Genomic DNA, 17,465 nt, shown 5'->3' with positions numbered 1-17,465 from the left:
CTGATGCTGGGAGGGATTGGGAGCAGGAGGAGAAGGGGACGACAGAGGATGAGATGGCTGGATGGCATCACTGACTTGATGGACTTGAGTCTCAGTGAACTCCGGGAGTTGGTGATGGACAGGGAGGCCTGGCGTGCTGCGATTCAGCGGGTCGCAAAGAGTCGGACACAACTGAGCGACTGACCTGAACTGAACTGAATGACCAAGTTAATTAAAGCAGATCTTCTTTATTAATGTTGAGAATAAGCTGATCTTTATTAATTAATTAACTGACCTTTCTCATCTAGATCTTTCTCTGGATGATGCTTTTCCAAGGTACCATCAGTTTTTCCTAGGATTGGTCTATGCTTACTTTAAGCAAATGTATGTATTTTTCTGATTTTTCTCTTTGCAAAAATGTACTTGTTTTCTTAATCTTTATAGGAGAAGCTGGACACAGGGGAAAAGTGAGGGGAAAGTGTGGCTAAACCAGGGATACTGTGCTTTGACTGCCTTTAGATTTGTATCTAACATAGTGTATTTAGTCACTTTGCTCAGTGGGCTAGAGAATGGTATTACGAAGCAAAGATTACAAGGTCTAGTCTCATAAATATTAGTATTACTGTGTTGCTTGGCCAACAAACTACATCTTTAAATAATAATAAAGAGCAGTGCTTGTACAGTCCTTTTTAATATTTCCTTCCCATTTAGGTCACCACCGAGCACCCTGTGTGATACAGTAGGTTCTCATTTGCTATCCATTTTATATATAGTAGCGTATATGTCAGCACCAGTCTCCTAATTCATCCCACCCTCCTCTTCCCTCCTTGGTAAGTTTGTTCTCTACATCTGTGACTGCGTTTCTGCTTTGAAAATAAATTCACCTCTACCATTTTTCTAGATTTCACAAATAAGCAGTATTACATGATATTTTTCTCTGACTTACTTCACTCTGACATTCTCTATCCATCCATGTCTCTGCAAATGGCACTATTTCACTTCTTATGGCTGAGTAATATTCCATTTTATATGTATATCACATCTTCTTTATCCATTCCTCTATCAATGGACATTTAGATGGCTTCCATATCCTGGCTATTGTAAATAGTGCTGCAGTGGACATCAGGGTGCATGCCTTTCAAATTATGGATTTCTCCAGATATATGCCCAGGAGTGGAATTGCTGGGTCATACGCCTTGTGTGCCTAGTCACTCAGTCGTGTCCAACTCTTTGTGACCCCATGGACTGTAGCCCACCGGGCTCCTCTGTCCATGGGATTCTCCAGGCAAGAATACTGGAGTGGGTTGCCATGCCCTCCCCTCCAGGGAATCTTCCCAACCCAAGGATCAAACTCAGGTCTTCCACATTGCGGGTGGATTCTCTACCATCTGAGCCACCAGGGAAGCCTGCTGGTAGCTCTGTTTTTAGTTTTTAAAGGAACTTCCCCGCTGTTCTCCATAGAGCTTGAATTCTTAACCAAGAATTTAAACTTTTAAACTTGTGTCTCTGCATAAGTCTACAGATCTCCTAAATAACTTCTAACTTGCTTTTCACTCAAAACTCTCTTAATGGCTGCGTAGCCCACTGGAATTGCCCACAACTTACCAAAAGTCAAATTTGCTCTAACTGCAAACCTAAGTAGAATATACAGATGTGCCTCTACATCGCACAAAATAACACTAGCCACAGACTGAGGTTCAAAGTCATTCGGGGCAGACTCTGGGCAGTCAAGGGGTGAACCAGTCACAGGTCAGACAGAACTGTCTCTCCTTCGTTTGGCTTTTTTCTTGGGGATCCGACTGTGCAGCAAGGCTCCAGTTTACTTTTCAACAGATACTTTCTCTTGGGCAATAGAAGCAGTTATACACTCAGACAGAATACTTCTCAAAGAGGACAAGTTAGAGCTGTTAGAAACAAAGCAGAGAGTAAGTCAGTGTTCTAATTCATTTCAGTGGACATGTTTTCTTTTATAAATTGAAGTATAGTAGATTTACAATGTTTCAGTTCAGTTGCTCAGTTGTGTCAAACTCTTTGCGACCCCATGGACTGCAGCACGCCAGGCCTCCCTGTCCATCACCAACTCCCAGAACTGACTCAAACTCATGTCCATTGAGTCGGTGATGTCATCCAACCATCTCATCCTCTGTTGTCCCTTCTCCTCTTGCCTCAATCTTTCCCAGCATCAGGGTCTTTTCCAATGAGTCAGTTCTGCACATCAGGTGGCCAAAGTATTGGAGTTTCAGCTTCAACATCAGTCCTTCCAGTGAACACCCAGGGCTGATCTCCTTTAGGATGGACTGGTTGGATCTCCTTGCAGTCCAAGGGACTCTCAAGTCTTCTCCAACACCACAGTTTAAGAGCATCAATTCTTCACCGCTCAGCTTTCTTTATAGTCCAACTCTCACAACGTTTCAGGTGTACAGCCAAGTGATTCAGTTATATACACATGTATATATATCTATGGGTTTTTTTCAGATTCTTTTCTGTCATAGGTTATAAGACATTGGATACAGTTCCCTGTAGTAATGTGTACCTGTTAATCCCCGATTTCCAATGTATTCCCTCCCCACGCCCCCCCCCCCTTTCCTTTTCTGGTAACCACAACTTTTTAACAAAGGTAGGTCATCACAGATGCTCAGTGCAGGAGCAGGTCTGGGAGATAAAGGTCCGTGACGAGATTTTCCCTGTTTCTAATTTCAGCTCCTTGAATCCAGGCCTGAAACTCTGATGACATTTTCCTAAGAATCTGGTAAAATGGGCAATTAGGAAAAAAAAAGTTCCAATCTCAACACATCCCTACTCAATTACGGTCCTCAAGTACTTACCTTTAGGAAGCCCAGCTTTTACCTCAGTCCAGAAAGACACTGAGTTAGGTGGGCAGAATGTGTTTGGCACAACTTACATATAATTATATCCAGGACAAGACTGTGTGGAGGAGGAAATGGAATCCACAGAAATACAAAGGGGCTTACAGACCCTCTAAGTAATATAGCCCACACACAAAAGAAGCCCAGTGGGCAAATACTTCCTTACTTCATGAGCCAACTCAGCCCTGGATACATATGTGCTAATAAAAATATACCATATGTGGGAAGCATGACTTCTGAATTTTTCCTGATCAAGTATTCAAATGCTAACTTCCAAGAGATGCACATAATTGTTTTCCTCTTGGATGAAAATGAAACGCAAATCCATGGTCTTGATTATCAGAGTGGAATAGAGAATTGACAGATTTAAAACATTATACTTCTGCCAAGATGACTGCACTTTCTTTTACTTCCTTCAAGAAAAAAAGTAATTATTTTTCCATTCACTTTTCCAGCTGATGGATAGATAAAAATGGCATTGAGATTTCCAAGACCATTTGGCAAGAGAGGCTGGGGTAAGGGTCGAAGGTTTTAAAGATTGGTTTGGGCTCATTTTTATGAACTGGAAAGGAAAAAATAAAATTTCTACATATATCATAACTGTAGCTTAAAGACACACATACCAACCTGTGGACTTGGAGAAATCACTGGGTACTTTTATTTTCTCCTCCATCTTTCCAGAACACACAGGTGGCTGGCCAATCCCAAGAACACAGGGTCCTAGAATCACGTTTTCATCATGTGCCCCTCTGGTGGGATGAGGTCAAATACCACAATGGGACTAATTCAGGAACGGCAATTATATGATAGGACACAACTAACTCAGGAACAACAATTATATGATAGAACACAAAGCTACGTTTTCAACCACTTTTTACCTTAATGCCACTGATTTCTGTTCTTCGTGTTCTCATCTTGATTTTATGAGTATATTTTTCTAATTTTAAAAGGGTATGTTTTCTGAGTGCCAAGAACCAAAATTCTTTCCTCTGTATTTACACTTTTAAAATATGTTAACAGTAGGGCTTCCCTGGCAGTCCAGTGGTTAGGTATCCTCCTGCCAATGCAGGGGACAGGGGTTTGATCCCACATGCTGCAGAGCAACGAAGCCCGAGTGCCAAGAGAAGCGCCAGCCTCGACCACTGAGCCCACGCACCGTAACTACTGAAGCTCATACACTCCAGAGCCCACGCTCCACAAGAGGGGCCACCACGATGAGAAGCCTGAGCTCTGCACTAAAAGGCGCCCCCGCTCACCGCAACTAGAGAAAGCCCATGCACAGCAATGAAGACCCAGCACAGTGGGAAGCAAAACAAAATAAGAAACCTTTAAAAAAACATTAACAGTAACAATCAACTTCAATTTAGCAGTATCAAGATTTTAATGTGAAATGCACATTTTTTTTTCACATGCCACCTGTTATGACCAGGGCTCTTGGTAAACAGAAACTTCAGATAATTTAAGCAGCAAAGGAATATACAGGAAAACTGTTGGGTATCTTACAGAACCGATGGAAAAGGCAAGAGAATAAGGCTCAGAAAATGGTCAGGAACAAGAAGTTAGAGGCAGAGGACTCAGCCAAGGTCATTCCACTGGAATACTTGAGACGAGAGCCGAATACCACAGATGCCGTCACCACTGTGTACTCACTGCCCCCGGAATCTTGACTCCATTGCTGCCACCATGAAACCATGACTCGAGTATTCAGGATATTCTACAAAAGCAAACTTGACATGTTGTCCCCCACTCCAGATGAACTGACTGGCAAACCCTAACATCTCTCCATCATGTCCCTACTACTAGTACCAGCATCTGAGGTATTTAAGAATATCAGAGAGATATTTGGGGAAAAAAGTTGAGGTTTTGGATGGATTAAGAATGCATCATTATTTTCCCACTTAAAAACTCACTATGAAACAGTACTTGGAACTAATTATTAGATTCCTTTCTCCATCAGAAACTTTTTCACATGAAGGATAAGTATGTGTAAACATAACAATATTTTTTAAAAATCACATAAATAAGAAGCCAAAAAGTTTAATTTTATTGAATCAAGAAAGTTCATTCAGAGTTTACATAGGTATTAATACACTTTAGATTATAACAGTTAAGAGATCAATAGCTGAGGGGAAGGAAGAAAGCAGTTTATATTTTCACTGTAGGGAAAAAAAGAAATCTAATCGCTACAGATGTCTTATAAAATTCGCAAAACAAGATCTAGCCAAGTTTATTGTTTAGTGGACCTTTTTTTCTTTCTTCAAGAGATGAAAAGTGAGATTCAATGTGTATACTATTGCTTACAACTGATATAAGAGCTTGAAAAAATGACAAGACAGAAGCATAAATACAAAAAGACAAGGTTTTAAAACTGTACTGTAGGAATATAACTATAATAAGTTGGAAAAGATACATTAAAACCAGGAGTGTATTACACTAGTTCAGAACAGAACTCATAAGGCAGACCAAACTGATGCTGTTAATACTTCAGGAAAAGGGTCTGTTTTGGGGATGCATGTCTGGACAGATACCACCACAGAGAAATGCCAACAGTAACCTCTTGCTACTCAGTGTGGTGTCAAAGGTGAACTGACTGGGTGAACAGCTTAAGCCTTCTCCAAGGATTTGTAGTACTCCATCAGCACATCCCAGGCCTTGGGAGCCATGAAACCTTCAGGAGGTTTCTGGCCTTCGCGGGCAAGTTTTCGCATTCGTGTTCCTGAAATAAATTCAAAGTCTTCATGGCTGAAAGGGAGAGAAAAAAGAAAATTATTTCACATTTTTAAAAACTTTGTAAATAGTGAAATTTTTAAAAAAGTCTGTTCCTTCTGTTCATGGTAGAGAAGCTTAACGAAAAAGATCTAGATGAAACGTAATACTTTTAAACATCAACCTGATTTCAGGTTTGTCACAGGGCAAAAAACATCACAGTATCAAAAATCACAAAATAAAACGATGATCGCTTGGACTGCCCTTTTATTGTTGGTTTAGTTGCCAAGTCATGTCCGACGCTTGTGACCCCATGGACTGTACTCTGCCAGGTTCCACTGTCCATGGGAATTTCCAGGCAAGAATACTGGAGTGGCTTACCATTTCCTTCTCCAGGGGATCTTTCCGACCCAGGAATTGAATTTGGGTCTCTTGCATTGCAGGCAGATTCTTTACCGACTGAGCTACAAGGAAAGCCCTTTTACAACCATACATATTTCCTTCCCTCCTCCCCAGTCCTTGCCAACTAAAAATTTAGAAATAGGAACTTTTTTTTTTTTAGAAAAACATCTAATTTAACTAGCACCTATTGAAAAAATTTTAGACAGTCTGAATCTGAAAGGTGAAATGCATTTTGGAACCGTAAGAGAAAAATTGGAACTTGAAAAATAATAAACAAGTAAGTAGCAATGATTAATACTATTCCATTGATAGGGTATTACACAAAGGCAGTGTTAGCTCTTTTCACCTTCATACCTTCAAAACACATAAAAGCCCTTTGACCATTAAGTACAGCGCACTATGGCTAAGACACACAGTGTCTACTGGTAATTTTAACCTTTTCCCTCAAACAAGGGGACCGACTAGGCAGCAGACAAGAACCCAGAGAGAGTTCTAGGTCATTCAACTCACCAGGTCACAAGCCCTGTTTACTCCTCATCAGTGACTGTACGTTTGTTCCTTCCCCACTTTGCTATTTGTGGAGTTAACTTGGGACTCAAGTGAAATCATAAACTGCCAAGTGGTCCTCGCTTCTACAGGTATGCCAGGTACGTTTTAACTAACCATTCGGTTTCTAGGGATCTGTGTAAAGGAAATACCTGGAGAGGCCTGCAAACATTATGCATAAAGGTAGTTATTTAAAGTTGTTTTAAATGTTGTAAATGATGACAGTTGAAGGTTTAAGTAAACTATGTACATCTCTGAGTACAGTTACACGGTCACTGCTGCTAAGTCGCTTCAGTCGTGTCCAACTCTGTGCGACCCCGTAGACGGCAGCCCACCAGGCTCCCCCGTCCCTGGGATTCTCCAGGCAAGAATGCTGGAGTGGGCTGCCATTTCCTTCTGCAATGCATGAAAGTGAAAAGTAAAAGTGAAGTAGCTCAGTCATGTCTGACTCTTCGCGACCCCACGGACTGCAGCCTACCAGGCTCCGCCATCCATGGGAATTTCCAGGCAAGGATACTGGAGTGGGTTGCCATTGCCTTCTCAGTCATTAGAGTATACTTAAGAACAGTAAAAAATGTAAGTGACGATTTTTTTGTTAAGACCACAGAGGGGCTAAGGAAGATGACCACGACAGAGGAAAATCCATTGGATAAATGAATCAAAATTTAAATTGTCTTTAATCAACAGTTTCAGTGGCATCACCGACTCAATGGACATGAGTTTGAGCAAACTCCAGAAGATAGTGAAAGACAGGGAAGCCTGGTGTGCTGCAACCCATGGGATCGCAAAGAGTCGGACACAACTAAGCAACTGAACAACAACAAAAATAGATGATGAAGGAAAGAGATGAAGTGGTAAAGCGGCAGAGATACAGAGTGGAGAAAAGATTTTTGTTTTTAAAGGAAAGGGGAGGTCTTACCATGTATATAGGCAGAAGAAAATAAGTGCCAAGAATGAGAAAAGGGAGGAGAATGAAAGCCAGGAGAGAGAAACAGCACAGAAATGAAAGCTGGAGAAGAAGGTCTGGGATGAAGAACACAGAGACAGAAGCTCTGACAAGGAGAGTGAAGAATGAAGAAAAGAAATAGTGATGATCTGTAGTTAGCAAGAGATGAGGTGGTTAATTCAAGATGGTCTCAACCTTCTCAATAAAGATATAAGATCATCTCCTAAGAGGAACCCAGAACCTGTGTGGTAGGAACTGATAATAAGATCCATCAATGCAGTTAAGTGACTTTAAATCCAAGCCAGAGAGGTTACCCCTCCAGGCAGAGATTAGCAAAGCAGCACCTGGAGAGGAAGTCAAGGGCCAGCAGGGGCCCAGATCTCTCCATCTGTGTCCAAAAACACTCATTCCAACCCAATGTACAACTGATTAGTTTGGCTAACAATCATTTGACAAAAGCTGCTTGAACGTTTCTGTTCCTTAGAAGATTCACTTAACAATTCCTTCCATAAGCCTCATTAAGGAAAATTATGACCCTAGATCTTTCTGGCCATGTCAATTTAAAACTTTGATTTCAAAAAAGGAAACCCCATGTCTGTGTAGAAAGTGCCTGTTCCTGATGGGCAATGAGAAAGAAAATGAGGGAGCAGCTTGCAGAATTATTCTGTCCTGACTTTGTGATTAAAGGAAAAAAGCCAGACCAATTAAAGTCCTTTCTTTCCTCAGAATGCCAAAGAGTCTGAAACCAGAAGTCGGCTTGCATTCCTTCTGAAATTACACTTTAAAACCACAGTCCCTGGGTACCTCTTTTCCGACCCTATTACACACTCCATCTGCCCCGCATGCCACAAGCACTTCTTCATCACATGAAATGGGAGTTCCTGCTTCCACAAGCTGGTGGTTCCTTCCACTCCACCCTGGCAACGGAAAACACATTTATTTCCCTCTGCTTCATACTTGTACCCGAGATGGCAACAGCAACCCATTCCAGTACTCTTGCCTGGAAAATCCCATGGACGGAGGAGCCTCGTAGGCTGCAGTTCATGGGGTCACTAGGAGTCGGACACGACTGAGAGACTTCCCTTTCACTTTTCACTTTCATGCATTGGAGAAGGAAATGGCAACCCACTCCAGTGTTCTTGCCTGGAGAATCCCAGGGACGGGGGAGCCGGGTGGGAGGCCGTCTACGGGGTTGCACAGAGTCGGACAGGACTGAAGCGACTTAGCAGCAGCAGCAGCATACTTGTACTTCAATCCATCACACAAGGATTTTATTTTTTTTAAATCAGAAATCAGGTGCAATGACTTGACACGAGTCACTATCTGTAATCTAATCACAGTTTTCACAATCACAGCTTTGAATGGATAGCTTTCTACAGAAAAAAATAAAGTAAAAACTGAGCTCTTCCGGGAATGACCTAAAAACTAGCTCTGAACCCTACCTGTGAGTAATCGGGAATCTGCCAGAAGCAGGTCAGGCTACTAACCAAAGGACCTAAGGCTTTCACTGGGCTCCCCTCATAGCTCAACTGGTAAAGAATCTTCCCGCAATGCAGGAGGCCTGGGTTCGATCCCTGGGTTGGGAAGATCCCCTGGAGGAGGCCGAGGCAATCCACTCCAGTATTCCTATCTGAAGAACCCCCTACGGACAGAGGAGCCTGGCAGGCTGCAGTCCCTGGGGTGGCAGAGTCAGACACAACGGAGGAACTAAGTACAGCACAGGCTTTCACTGCAAAGCAATTCCAGTTAGCCCATCTGATTACACTCGGTAACGGATATCCATGACACCTGAAAAAAGAAACGCAGGTCTGTTGTTTTTTTTTTCCTTTTCAAAACCACTTGGTCACAGATGCTTACAATCCACAGCTGACAGAACGCCTCCTCTAAAACATACACACACACACTCTCTCTCCCCAAAAAACAATAAAACACAAAACAAAAAACGAAGGGGACGGGGTTTTAGGACTCCAGGATGGAGAAGGCACACCAGCCATCAGATTACGTGGGAGCCTGGGGCGCAGCATCCTGTCCCACGCACGACGCACTAGCTGCACGTGGCCAGCATCCTGACCGACTCCAAAGTGCAACTCGTGGCCACGTGCTGAAGATTTTAAATCTTCACAACCATCTGCTGTCTCTCACACATGTGACCACCAGAGCCACCAGCACAAGCTGTTCAGATAGACAAGAAGCTGGGGTCAGAGGGGGGCCCTTTGCATTTATCTTTCAAAAGTTCATATTAAATTGGCTTTTTAAAAAAATGCTAATTAGATGCTAAGCAATCAGGGATGCAAAGAGAAGCTTCTCTGACAGAATTGAAGATGATGGTAGTAACTTATAAATGAATCTAATTAGCTATTTGGGGGCTAATTAACTTTCACCTAACTTGAAAGAAACTAATATATAAACAGTGTACATCAAAATACTAAGACTTCTCTTCAAATACAAATCATTTATTCAAAACCAGATAATTAGCTGTTTATTATGGCTTTCTTTTCAGGAACCAAAAAGCATTGGTTGACATCATATGTGACAAATTTAATAATGTTTTATTTCCAAACCAAAGATCAATCAAAATATGTGAAAATTTTAATTATCTCAAACTAATTTACCCAAATCCTTAATTCATCATGTTTTCCTCCCCTCAAAACTCTTTAAATAAAAGCTAGAGCACAACTCCTATCAGATATTCAGTCAAATAAGAAGTTTCCAGGGAATGCCTACTTGTCTTTCTTCCAGTCTCCACGTTGCAAGCTGCCTAAACCATCATCTCATTAACTGCTGCCTGCACCAGGGCACGCCTCCACACTGAGTTCCCTCCCACCGTTCCCTCTTCCATACTGCTAGGTCATTTCTATGCTTTTAGTGCCAAGGAGTAGTTTCAAACGTGTCTGTGTTTAATAAACACTGCAAGTGCAGTTATTCCGTAATCCACGTCTGATAATTCTGGTATATGAAGTCTTTGCGAACCTGCTTGTGCTGAAGGTACTTTCCTTTTTTTTTCTTTTGTTGGTGCTGTTTCCTTGTATATTTCATCATTTTTTATTCAAACTGTCTATTAAGCCTGTATAATTATTTGTGGGAATAAGTTGAGGTTGAGGACAAGGGAGTAATAATCCAGTGAGAGTATATATTTGCTTCTGCTGAATATTTAAGAGGCATGCCCAGTTAAGAACCACCAAAAACTGATTTCACGGCTTGAGGGTTTAGGGGTTGTTGATTTTTTCTGATATAATCCAGGTAACATGAGGGCTTTCCTCATGGCTCAGTGGTAAAGAATCCACCTGCCAATGTAGGAGACGGGGCTTTGATACCTGACCCCCTGGAGGAGGAAATGGCAACCCACTCTGGTGCTCTTGCCTAGGAAATCCCAGGGACAGAGGAGCCTGGCGGGCCACAGTCCCTGTTACAAGAGTCAGACGTGACTTAGTGCCTAAACAACAGCAACAACAACAAGGTAATCTGCTTTTGGCCCATGTGAGCAGGTCTGAGCTTTTGAGCCTAAAGCTCAGGGCTCTGCTCAGTCTTTCAGGGTAGAGGAATGGGTGGGGTTCACTTAAGGTTCTCTCTGAACACCTAAGGTGGGAGGGAGCACCAGCGTAAGGGGACTGTCTCCTGCTTGACTCCCGGCCCTGGTCAGGACCATGGCAATCAACACTCAAGTTCCCTAGGTTCACCAGGGCAAAAGCAACTTCAACACTCAAGTTAACAGAAGTTCTAACTTTCACTTAATAGTTTACCCTTACAGTTCTTATCATCTTATCAGTGCCATAATACTTTTCTGAAAACATTTTCTTTTAACCAGAATTTTTAGCTAATTTCTTAGTAGAATCAGTCAGTATAATCCAATTTACCTAATTACCCAAAACTTGAATTCCCAGTAGCTAATGTTCACTGTAACAACACTATCTTTTAAAAATCTATTCCAGTTTGTACCATTCAAAGAACTGCTTTATCTAGTCCCTATCTCATCCTGTCCCTTTCACTCCATTTTCCTATCCACCCTGGCCTTCTTCCCAAGCCCTCTGGGTCTTCTCACCTCAGCACCTTTGCAAGTGCTTATCTCTTTGTCCAGAATGCTATTCAGTTCAGTTCAGTTCAGTCGCTCAGTCCTGTCCAACTCTTTGTGAGCCCATGGACTGCAGCCTGCCAGGCCTCCCTGTCCATCACCAACTCCTGGAGTTTACCCAAACTCATGTCCATTGAGTAGGTGATGCCATCCAACCATCTCATCCTCTGTTGTCCCCTTCTCCTCCTGCCCTCAATCGTTCCCAGCATCAGGGTATTTTCGAATGAGTCAGCACTTTGCATCAGGTGGCCAAAGTATTGGAGTTTCAGCTTTAGCATCAGTCCTTCCAATGAACACCCAGGACTGATCTCCTTTAGGATGAACTGGTTGGATATCCTTGCAGTCCAAGGGACTCTCAAGAGTCTTCTCCAACACCACAGTTCAAAAGCATCAACTCTTCGGCACTCAGCTTTCTTTATAGTCCAACTCTCACATCCATACATGACTTCTGGAAAAACCATAGCCTTGACTGGATGGACGTTTGTTGACAAAGTAATGTCTCTGCTTTTGAATATGCTATCTAGGTTGGTCATAACTTTCCTTCCAAGGAGTAAGCATCTTTTAATTTCATGGCTGCAATGACCATCTGCAGTGATTTTGGGGCCCAGAAAAACAAAGTCAGCCACTGTTTCCCCATCTATTTCCCATGAAGTGATGGGACCAGATGCCATGATCTTAGTTTTCCGACTGTTGAGCTTTAAGCCAACTTTTTCACTCTCCTCTTTCACTTTCATCAAGAGGCTTTTTAGTTCTTCTTCACTTTCTGCCATAAGGGTGGTGTCATCTGCATATCTGAGGTTATTGATATTTCTCCCAGCAATCTTGATTCCAGCTTATGCTTCTTCCAGCCCAGCATTTCTCATGATGTACTCTGCATATAAGTTAAACAAGCAGGGTGACAATATACAGCCTTGACGTACTCCTTTTCCTATTTGGAACCAGTCTGTTGTTCCATGTCCAGTTCTAACTGTTGCTTCCTGACATGCATACAGGTTTCTCAAGAGGCAGGTCAGGTGGTCTGGTATTCCCATCTCTTTCAGAAATTTCCACAGTTTATTGTGATCCACACAGTCAAAGGCTTTGGCACAGTCTATTACCTCCTTCTTTATCAAGATGCCTATTCATCTTTTGGAACTCAGCCCAAATGTCACCTACTCCAGGAACCCATCCTTGATAACCCAGACTTGGTCAGATAAGTGTTAGCTGAGCTTGCCACAAGTCTTCTGCAAAGCACATGGGACCGTTAGTTAACTGTGTCATTAGTGGTTTATTGTCTGTCTTCTCCAGAATGTAAGTCCTATATCTGTTAAGCCAACAAATCAAGCTTGTTTCCAACCACAGTGCCCACACTTAGCAAGGGCATGTATGTAGTAAAGATCAATATGTAGTTAATAAATGAATAAAAGAACAGCAAAGTTGGAAAATTTTATCCTAATTTCAATGTAAATGTTGACTTTAAAACAAGATACAGCATATATAAAATATATAATTTGACTTTCAAAAGTATACATAGTACTATCATTAATTATGATTCAAAGGTATAGTAAGATTTTAAATGAGACCTTATCTGTTACTGGTTATGCAATAACTCCCTATGCAATAAAAATAATATTTATTACTGTCTAATAATTATTATCTATGCAATAAAAAAATAAAACTTTTGCCATAAAGTATGTGAAAAATCTACAAGCACAGGACAAGACTCATTGGCAAATTCATGCAATTACTGTCAGACTTCCACAAGTTTTCAAAAGAAACATCAAAATCAGTAAAAACATTTTATGAATTAATGGCAGACAGTTCCCCAGTACTTTAACAGAAATATTTATGTGTGGCAAAGACTGCACAGCAAGAAAGAAAAAAGAAGTCACACAAGAAATATTTCAGGGGTCAACATGACAAGACTTGGGTGTGAAGAGTGAGGTGAAAGAATAAAGGACTTCAAACTTTCTACATAAGAAGAAGAACAGGTAACTAAGGAAACTTAGGATTTGGAGATACATGAAGGGAAAGGGAAAGTGGCTTCTGGACATTTTAAATAACATCATGAAATCTAAGCAGAAACACCCATTAGTGTGTAGATAGGATTCTAAGATGGCCTTCATGACCTTCACCCCATGAAGGTGTCACTACCATGATATGTCCTTATATGGCAAAAGGAATTCTGCAGAAGCAATGAAAGTTACTAATCAATTGACCTAAAATAGTGAAATTATGTGAGTGGGCCTAACTAATGAATTAGAGGCCTAATCATTCAAGCCCTCTAAAAGCAAAGAATGTTCTCAGATGACAGCAGTAGTCAGAGATTTGAACCCTCAGGGATTTGACCTGAGGGAGGTTCTAACACTGAGATAAAGGGGCCCACAAGGAAAAACCACAATGCGGCTTTGAGCTGTAGAGAATGGCCCCCCTATTAACCAGTAAGAAGATGGGGACCCTCAGTCCTATAACCATATAGAACTGAATTTTTCCAAAAAGGGGCATCTGGCTTGTCTAAAGGACATCTAAGGTCTATTCCATCTCAAAATTCTAGGAAATATTTAATGTTTATTATTTTTCTTAAAGTCCTGTATTTTGCAATTGGTTCTTCCTTTTTGGATTACCTATTTCTTAAAATCGGAGACGGAAACGGCAACCCACTCCAGTATTCTTGCCTGGAGAATCCCATGGACATAGGAACTTGGGGGGCTACAGTCCATGGGGTAGCAAAGAGTCGGACACGACTGAGCGACTAACACACACACACACACATTTTCATTATTATTATGTTTGGTGATCTGTGGTCTTTTACTACTGTAACTGCCACCCCAGGCTTCTGACTAAGGAACTGTGAGGTTATGAATGGGTAATGTTTTAAGCCACTAAATTTGTGTTAACTTGTTACAGAGCAATAGAAAGTTAACATAATTAGCAACCTGGAAACATTGAGGAATAGCTTTAAGTGTCACCACACAGAAACCACTAGAGCAGGTGAGCGCTTCTGTGAAAAGTATATAAAAGAGTGAAGAATATATGAGAAAAGCCTTGAGGATGTCTATAAGTACAGTGCTTTAAAAAAAGAAGACGTTAGTAGTAGTACATGATTTAAGGTATTTTTGCTAAGTCACTTGAGTCGTGTCTGACTCTGTGCGACCCCATAGACGGCAGCCCACCAGGCTCCCCCGTCCCTGGGATTCTCCAGGCAAGAACACTGGAGTGGGTTGCCATTTCCTTCTCCAATGCATGAAAGTGAACAGTGAAAGGGAAGTCGCTCAGTCGTGTCTGACTCTTCACGACCCCATGGACTGCAGCCTACCAGGCTCCTCCGTCCATGGGATTTTCCAGGCAAGAGTACTGGAGTGGGGTGCCATCGCCTTCTCCAGATTCAAGGTAAACTTCAGAATTAAAAATATGAAGGAAATACTCTACTGATAACATGGAAATAACCAAAAGCAAACATTTATGTCTACCTGTTCTCTCACTGACCCATTTCCACCAGGCACTCGGACGTGCACTCTCCTTTTGGTGAGCTGCTATTTCAAAAATATGAACCAAAATTTTGCATTAACCCATCCAAATACAAAGAAGAATTATTGCTAAAGGAGAAAAAAATTACAAATAGCTGAATTATCTCTAAAGCTGAAAGAATGGCCTTTAATCTTGTAGTCCTAAAACTAAATTTCCTTGAGTCATTATTACAGCTAATATGAACCTACTTAACTTCCTAAGTATAAACAGATGATTTTTATCATAATTCTTATCAATAATATCTTGCAATCTTCATGAAGTTTGTTTTTTTATCCCTAAGCCTTGTTTTACACTGGTATTTTGTCAAATCAAAGCTATAAAATCATTAATTACATAAAAGTTGGCATTGAATAACATCCATTAATCAAACATAAGATAACCTCATATGTGCATAATTAATAACTGTGTTTTCTCACTACATCAAAGACTATCGCCTTTCCACAAAATTTTAATCACTTTCCAACATATTCCCATCAACTTAATTACGCTTGAACAGGAATATAAAAAATTAGAAAACTAAGGCAGTTTTAAAGCTTCCCAAGTTACAATTTATTAGATTTAGCAACTCAAAAAAAATTCCAAGAAAATGAGCCAGTCATGCAACTAATATAGAATTCATCACTGGAAATTCTTATGAGAACTGATGTAATTATTTAGCTTTTGAATGATTAAAAGAGAGACTTAAAGCAATATTACACAGACTTAACAAAACATTAAAGTTATCAAGGGCTTCCCAGCACATCATTCAACTACATACAGATGGACTCTATGGGCCTGCGTGTGATTAAATCAACTGATCATGCAAGGAAACCACAGTAACAAAACACATCCGCACAAGAAGTGTAAAAGCTCAGCTCTAGCTTTGCTTCCTTAACTCATCAAAATGCAAACTCATCTAAGTTTTAAGTAACCAGCCACCTGCAGAACAATTCTACTTCTCACCTCTTATTCTGTAAGTGACTAACTGTTACTTTCAGAACAAGGTTTCACTCATAACATTTGTACATAAACCACACAAATAAATTGCATGCTGGGTGAGAAGTGAAGGGTTGCCCTGCCCAGCATTCCACCCCTGGCACTATTCATTCTATCTATCTGTAGGAAACCAAGCCTACCCTCAGTGGGGATTCTCAGTGGCAGGAGGAGCTTTCAAAAGAATTGCCAGTAGGTAATCGTCTCCAGACTAAGAAAATTAAAATCTCTGATGGTGACCCTACATGTTTTGAACCACAAAAGGATATATTTGAAGCTTTTTGGTTTTCCTTAATATTTAATTTATATTTTCACTTCAATTACCTATACAGTAACGTAGTTCAAAGTTTACTCTAATTGCTTTTTCTTTAAAAAAATTTTCCTTAACCTTCTAAGGCATCTCTTTGGTAGAAGACCCTTTGAAACTCATCACATTGCTTTTATAGCTGCACTTTTTTTCAGACAGTGAAACTGTAGTATGTGTGTATGTATGTATATAAGTATATATACATATGCATACATATACGTATTTAAATACACACAGAGACACATACAGCTATTTTTAATATAAATTTATTTATTTTAATTGTTTTTAAGCCAAAACAAAACACGCCATGATTTAGAACGATTTCCAGGTATTGGCAAACCCTCATTTTGTACAAGGGTAAAAATGGTACATTTCTGGTTTATTGTAAATTCTTCTCACGGTGAGGTTCTGCAGTATACTATAACCTGGGCCACAACTCAGATCTTCAGAAAATAACAGTCTAGCAGAGCACCCAAAGCTCATGCTCTGGAACAACCCAGAGGGGTAGGGTGGGGAAGGATGTGGGAGGGGAGGTTAAGGATGAGGGAGACACATGTATACCTGTGGCCGATTCATGTTGATGTATGGCAAAAAAAAAAAAAAAAAATCAACATGTTGTAATTATCCTCCAATTAAAATACATAAAAAGAAAATAATGGTCTAGAGTGGGTCTTGCCTTGAATTCCACACCAGGGCCGTTAAGCACAGTCAGGAGTGCTTTCACAATTCCCCAAACCAGTTACACAATAAGCCTTTTCTGTTCACTGCCTCATGGGGTTTTCCTGTGTTCTTCTAGAGTCCACTGCTCAGAAAAGTCTGCTTTCATCTAAGATTGTGCATTTTCTCCAGAATTATTTGTCATTAAACAAGAAGCCAACAAATCCCTCGAGTTCCACTGTTATCAATAGTATTTAATTTTGCAGGTAACTTATTTTATTAAATGACATCAGAATTTATGTCCCTTTCAGAAACAAAATAATTTTTTTTTTAATTTCTTTTCCTTCTTGTCTGAACCATTACAAAACAGGCCACATTAAATGAGGACACACAGTTAGGATCAGCATTATTCCTGAACGCAGAGTCAACAGTACAGTATCATGGAAAAAAGGATGAGTTCTCTCAGATGAGAAGTTGTAAGACATAAGTTTCAATCAGCACCCATGA

At 40.7% G+C, this 17,465-nt stretch overlaps 1 protein-coding gene across 2 annotated transcripts in view; it reads right to left on the bottom strand.

Moving 5' to 3' along the window:
- Window positions 1-4,867: 4,867 nt before the first annotated feature.
- PAPSS1 (3'-phosphoadenosine 5'-phosphosulfate synthase 1) overlaps window positions 4,868-17,465 on the bottom strand; it is a 121,521-nt gene continuing 108,923 nt past the window's right edge. For both annotated transcript variants that reach the window (XM_070372042.1, XM_070372043.1), the window contains exon 12: window positions 4,868-5,588. In XM_070372042.1, coding sequence (XP_070228143.1) covers window positions 5,450-5,588 — 139 coding nt within the window. In that variant the 3' untranslated portion in view covers window positions 4,868-5,449. The remainder of the gene's footprint in view (window positions 5,589-17,465) is intronic.

This window comes from Bos mutus, chromosome 6 (genome assembly GCF_027580195.1).
Source record: "Bos mutus isolate GX-2022 chromosome 6, NWIPB_WYAK_1.1, whole genome shotgun sequence".
In the NCBI taxonomy this organism is placed as follows: Eukaryota; Metazoa; Chordata; class Mammalia; order Artiodactyla; family Bovidae; genus Bos; species Bos mutus.
The sequence above is the reverse complement of the archived record's forward strand: the minus strand, read 5'-3'. Positions and strand labels throughout refer to the sequence as shown.